Source organism: Pteropus vampyrus, unplaced genomic scaffold (genome assembly GCF_000151845.1).
Source record: "Pteropus vampyrus isolate Shadow unplaced genomic scaffold, Pvam_2.0 Scaffold68, whole genome shotgun sequence".
NCBI classification, from domain to species: Eukaryota; Metazoa; Chordata; class Mammalia; order Chiroptera; family Pteropodidae; genus Pteropus; species Pteropus vampyrus.
This window is the reverse complement of record NW_011888849.1, coordinates 8385419-8392310: the sequence shown is the minus strand read 5'-3', so window position 1 is coordinate 8392310 and position 6892 is coordinate 8385419. Positions and strand designations below refer to the sequence as shown.

Below are 6892 nucleotides of genomic sequence, written 5' to 3'. Positions count from 1 at the left end.
GTAATGTCCTTCTCCCACATCAGAATGCCAAATTAGAGGTGCTTTTCTCTAAAGAGTTTACTGGTGTTACATAGTGTCTATTTGGGTTTGAAGTCAAACTCTACCACATACTAGCTCTGTGCCTGAATTGTTTACTCTGGGACTGGTTTAAAAGATTTACCAGCCTTAAGCATAGAAAATATTATAGTGTTCACCCCAGGGTAACCCTATATAATTTAAAATATAATCAATCTAAACTCTAATATAAGTGAGAATGTCTAACAAATTTTGACTGTTCTCATTGTAGTCTCTTTTAAAAAATTATCCAATATTATTTTCTTTCTTTAAAAATAATTTTTTTATTTGATATTCCAATTTATCTTGATATATGTCTGGGACAATTCAACATTCTTTAACTCCGTTTAAGCTTCAAGTTCATTAACTAATAAATGGGTGATGGAGTACACATTCATTTAATATGGTTCTTGCACATAATAAGCATTCAACAAATATTAGCTATCATTATTTTACTATCATCATCATTAGTAATGTTATACTAAAGGATTGTTGTGAGGAGTAATTTATTTATGAAAAACTGAGTATGATAAACAGCACAAAGCAGATGGCAAATAATTTTTGTTTCCTTCACTTCAATACCCATTTCCCCACTTTACCACAGTCCTCTACATCTTATCATACTCTGCGTTTCACAGAGTTAAATAAGTATAATAAAAGAAAATAACATAATTGTCTCTGAAGATTAAATATTAAGCAAACATGATGTTGAAGGAAGAAGGTGGGATTTATAAAACTAAAGGGAAGTGGAAAAGAAGATAGTCAAGGCAACCCTTAAATTTATTCTTTCACATAAATAATTTTAAATAACATGCAGTAAAAACACTCCACTGATTCATAATAAGTTATACTAAAGAAATAGATTCTGCTATACCTCATACCTGAAATTATGAAAGGTTGAAATATGATTTTTCACTTATAAAAAGGCCATGAATTTTATGAATCAGTTTAACATTATCACTACACTTGTTTTTATTTTGTGAGAGTAAATTAATAATATATAATTTCATTTTAGGGATTACCTGCAAGTCGTGTGAGGTATAGAGTAGATGATGTCCAGTTTCCTTATCCTGCTAGTATTTTTGATGTAGAAGAAGATTCTGGAAAAGTAATAACTCGAGTCAATCTTAATGAAGAACCTACAACAATTTTTAAGGTCAGTGCAGTGTTTTCCTTACATTGTCTACTTGATGTTTAATTTTTGATTGAGAGTTGTTTAACAGATGACTGTACTTATTTTTTCTTCTTTTGGATCTTCTTAAGTTATAAACAATATACTTTTACTGCATAGACATTTAGAAAGTACAGTTAAGTAACAAGAAAAAAAATCACTTGATATTTCAAATCTTGGAGATAATTAGAATTGACCATTTTAATCTCTATCTGACATTCTAAGTAAATACAGATATTTAAATATGTTTTTTAATAATATGATCATATTATTTTTACAGCTTTTTTAACTTAATGATATATTACCCATACAAATAAATACTCAGTGCTATAATTTTAATGATAGTACAATGTTCTATTATATGAATATACTATTTCAGGTTTTTTTGTCTAATATCTGGTTATTGGATAATTAGCGTGTTTCCAATTTTTTATTACAATAATCTCTGCTTTGAGAAATTCCTTGTACAACTGTCGTTTGCCACTTGCTGATTTTTTTTTCTTAAAATAAGTACCCACAGGCGGAATTGATAGATCAAGTTTTATGTACTTGTGATTTATTATACTTCCAGAAAACTTAAAATAATACTAACCATTATTGTCATAAATAATCAATTTTATTAAATGTTAAAGTGTTTCCATTTTCTATAGTTACTTAGAAAAAAAATTATCACTGTGAAGAAAACCTTTGACCGTACTACACTGGGGAATTCACCTTCACCAGTTAATCTTATGAATATCAATGAGTAGTATGGCTCATATAACTTTATCACTGTTTGGCATAATTGTTCTCTTTGTAAAATTGTAACCCAAAGATAAATCGTGGCTCTCAGGAAAACCCTTGGTTATGTTTCCATGATCTAGGTTGAATTAATTTACACTAGTAATGTGCAGCTTCTAAAATTATATTATAGAGAAACACATAATTTTGAAAATAACATTTCTTAAACATAAGAATTCTTTTTGACATAATATAGGTTATCAAGAAAGTGATAAATTATTAAAGTTATTTTATTAATAAATAATATACAGCTGTCACATCTTAAGACTAAAGCTTTTCTTGAGTTTGCATTATTTGAACAATTTCCACTATACAGTATAAACAGAGTTTTATATGTTGCAGTTGTTTTTAAGAGCATATGTCTCAAAGTGTGTTAAAATATAGACTTCTAATTTTGTCTTCCAGGGTAGTATTTCTGCCCTATAATTCTGCATACAATTAATTCACTAGAAAAATTAATTTGCTTTTACAAGCAAGCCAATTAACTTTTTGCTATTGATGTGACTGAATTTAACACTTTTAAAATAAATGTCAGTGCCTATAGAGGCACATGTTTTCACTGTAAGCACTAGTGGAATTGTGGAAAACAGTTTGTCATTGGAGAGATGTTGTATCATATTCCTGTTTTATGGGTAATTTTTTTTCATAGAGTTAGTAACTCAAATTTCCTTGAGTTTTCTCATCTGACAAATAAAAATAATAACATCTACCTGGCAGGATTATTGTGAATGTTAAATGAAAATATATGTTCCATACACTAGTTCAATGTCTGCTACCTTGCATGCAGTGCTCCCTCTCTTGGAACCAGGCAGTCCAATGATTTAAAATATAAATAGTACAAAGACACTTTATTTTCTTCTTGTTAATAATCTTTTAAACGTGAATTTTTATTATTCTTTAAGTTGGTGGTTGTTGCTTTTGATGACGGTGAGCCTGTGATGTCCAGCAGTGCCACAGTGAAAATTCTTGTCTTACATCCTGGAGAAATCCCACGCTTCACACAAGAAGAATACAGGTATTGATTCCTTTCAGGTTTTATAATACATGAAGGTTTTTGTTTTGTTTTGGTCTCTAAAAATTGATGTGATATGAATTTATCGATGAGGTAGACTTCCAATTCTAGTTTAAGCTTTTCTAAATTAACATTATATTTATTTTAAAAGTTAATATAGTTAAAGTGACAATTTAGTGTAAAGAATATCACTTTTAGTAATGCCTTGATCAATAATGGATCCATTAAAAATTATAAAAACAACTTCGAAGATACAATATTGTGTTTTTGGGTTAAAATGCAACTGACTAATGATCTAGATGGTGAGAAGTGGACATTTAGTTTCTTTCTATATTTTCTAATTTTTGACACATATCTAAAGTGATATTTTCAAAAAAAAATCAGTAATCTAATGGTCCATCAAAAGACAACTGGATAAAAAAGATATGGTACCTATATATGGTGGAGTATTACTTGTCCTTAAAAAATGAAATTTTACCATTTGTGACAACATGGATGGACCTACAGGGTATTATGTTAAGTGAAATAAATCAGACAGAGAAAGAGAAATAACATATGATTTCACTTATATGTGGAATCTAAAGAACAAAATAAACAAACAAAACAGAAACAGACTTATAGATACAGAAGACAAACTTACGGGAAGAAGAGTTGGAGTACAGGTGAAAAAGATGAAGGGATTAAGAAGTGCAAGTTGGTAGTTACAAAATAGTGACAGGGATAAAAGTACAGCATAAGGTCTATAGTCAATAATGTAATAATTATGTGTAGTGCCACATTCACTAGATTTATCGGGGGAATCACTTCTTAAGCTATATAAATGGCTAACCACTATGCTGTATACCTGCAACTAATATAATATTGAATGTCAGCTATAATTGAAAATAAATAATATTAAAATAAAAAGAGATTTTTAAAAATCTTTTAAAGATTAAATAATATGTATGTGTTTATGTGCATATATTATATAGTATAGCTATAGAGTTAGTGTGCATACTCTCTTAGTCAGGTCAGGCTGCCATAACAGGATATCACAGACTGCACATCTTATACAGCAGACATTTATTTTCCCACAATTCTGGAGACTGGAAGTCTGAGATCAGGGCACTTGCATAGTCAGGTTCTGGTGAGGACTTTCTTTTGGGTTTACAGAACACTGCCTTCTCATTTGTCCTTACTTAGAGGAAAGTGAGAAAAAGCAAGCAAGCTCTCTGGTGTCTCTTCTTGTAAGACAGTCATCCCAATATAGGGGCCCCACTCTCCTGGCCCATCTAAACCTAATTCCCTGCTAAAGGCACATCTCCAAATATCGTTCCATTGAAGGTTAGGACTTCAATGTATGAATTATAGGGGGAAACATTCAGTCCATGGTGTGTGTGTGTGTGTGTGTGTGTGTGTGTCTTTAGGAAGTGAAGAATTTATTGAAAAAATAATGAAATAAAAATTAATGTATTTTAGGATCGCTTCATAATTAGATATAAATGATAGAAAGATTTATAATGCTCCTCTGAAAATATAGTATAATTTTCTTTCATGATTGTTTTATTTTTGCCTCCAAGTTAAAACATTAGTTTACTTTTATTAGTATGTTAGGACTCACAGGAGATAATTTTCTCACAAACTTTTGAGGGAGACTCATTATTTAGCGTATATTTATGATTTACTTGTTCTGGACATATCATTAAAAGGCAGCCAGTCATTGCTTTCCAGAGGTTTTCAAACATGGGTGGAAACAACGAACTATATGAAAAATACAATATGTAGTGAAACACAATAATAGAAGCTCACAGTAGTGAGGAAGCATGTTGGAGAAACATCTTACTGTCTGAACATGATCAGCATAGTTTTGAACTGTATTTTGAAGGAAAGTAGAGTTTAGACACTCCACAAAAATATGGAGGGATGTTTCACGCCAGACTCAGCATATTTAGAAGTATAAATAAGGAATATAGGAGAATATATCGATTCCAGAATATTTTAGTAATTTAGTCTGTCTAGAGCTAAAATGGAAATTATACAACAATACTAACTGAGGCTCAAGAAAAATGAAGATTTCATATAATAGACCACTTTATCATATTCTGGAATTTAGATTTCATTCCTCTGATAATTTCTAAAAACTACCTAAAAATTTTAAGTTAGAGCAGGGTCTAAGATACTGAAGGAGGAGGTAAGTGATGCATCTGGGAACATTTACTACTCTCAACCAACTAGTTTTCTCTTTTCATAAAATGTTGTCTTTATAATATCTAAGTACTAAATTAAATTTGTAATATAAATATAGCAGAAAATCCTACATAACAGATATGTAAGACATTGAGATATAAACTATACTTAAAACAATAAGAATTATTGGTCAATGTACTGTAAAGGGCTGTTTTCTTCATTATGTATATTATTATCAAAACCCTTCCTTTTTGTTGACATGGTAACCTGTGTACTCCAATTCTTTGCTATGAAACATACAGTTTTCTACTTTTTGAGAACTTCCTTAAATGTCTTTATTTTGGTCTTCTCAAGAACCTAGATGGATGAAAACTCACTTGTGTTTCTAACCAACTTACCTAGGAGATACTCACAAAAAAATGTACTTGCTATTTAAGGTGAGTCCAAAACTTTCTCACAGTTTCAGCTCAATAAAATTCCCATCTTTGTTCTCCAAAACTTCTCGCCCCATGTCTAGTCATTCCTTGGAAGCCTCAAGAGAAGGAAAAACATGGTGCAGAACACTTTTCCTTTAAATAAACTCAACCAATTGTGTGCCTTTTCTCTGGGCTTTGAATTAGAGCTCATTTACTTGTTAATAGAAGTATGCCTCCAGTCTTCCCTAGCATATTGCTCGTTAACATTTCTAGCTAAAATATTGTGACACTAAGGCCAAGGTCATAGACCTCATCAGGGCTTTGCTCCTTTAGCTTTCTTTCTTTTTTTTTCTTTTTCAATTGTCTTATTTAATACCACCTTTTAAATATATTTTTTCAATGAATAATTTACCATTTCTTACTTTCTCTACAATAGAACTATTAACTGCAAATGGATTCTATTAATAAAGTTGTTAACTTAGAGAAGAAACAACTAGCCAATTATTTGATTCTAAAATTAACCAAATGAGGAAGAATTTTTGACCTTCCAGAAGAACATTTCTAACAATTGCAAATAATGCCCTGATTGTCTCAATTCATTTCTTATTCTAACACATAAAGGCAATTTGGTAATCTCATTGCATCCTGCATTTTATAAAGAAAATCCTACGTTAAGAGTCAATAGAATTGCCATAATAGAGTCAGTAGTGTTTGGATAATGAACAGGATTGTTTTGTTTTCTATAAAGCATCCAGAAATTTAGATAATAAAAAAGTCATAATAAGTATGGGCAGAAGATACTACTTTTTGGATAAATGCAAATAACTGAATCTAAATGTGTATGTAGGCTTAAATTTCACCTAAAACATGGAATGAGCTATTAAAAAAACTAAGGCTGATGATTATCTTCTTCATCAATCATCTCTTTATCATTTATCAATTATTATGGTTTCAAAGATTTTTAGAAGTACATAGCAGAGAGTTCCCAGGCCTCCTAATTCCCAGGGCATACAGTTAGACTTGCTAGATGCCTCACTTGCTGGATGGAGCCATGTGACTGAATTCTGGCCAATAAAATATGGAACGATATGGTCTGCATCAATTCCTGGACTGCCTTAAACTTTTCCCCTGTTAGTTGTGTCAAATGGCAAAAACAGACAAACAAACAAACAAACAAAATACCAGGAACCCTTGGGAGCCATATGTTGACAGTTGTAGAAATACTATATAAAAGGAACTTAGGCCTCTGAATCACAGCTTGACGAATAGCAACTTCAATGAACTGTTACGTGA

The 6892-nt window shown here is 30.9% G+C and overlaps 1 protein-coding gene across 1 annotated transcript in view; it reads left to right on the top strand.

Annotated features, from left to right (window-relative positions):
* PCDH15 (protocadherin related 15) overlaps positions 1–6892 on the top strand; it is a 562288-nt gene that overhangs the window by 429326 nt on the left and 126070 nt on the right. Inside the window, exons 23-24 of the mRNA XM_011361648.1 lie at positions 1070–1210; positions 2908–3020. Of these exons, the coding sequence (XP_011359950.1) occupies positions 1070–1210; positions 2908–3020 (254 nt within the window). The remainder of the gene's footprint in view (positions 1–1069; positions 1211–2907; positions 3021–6892) is intronic.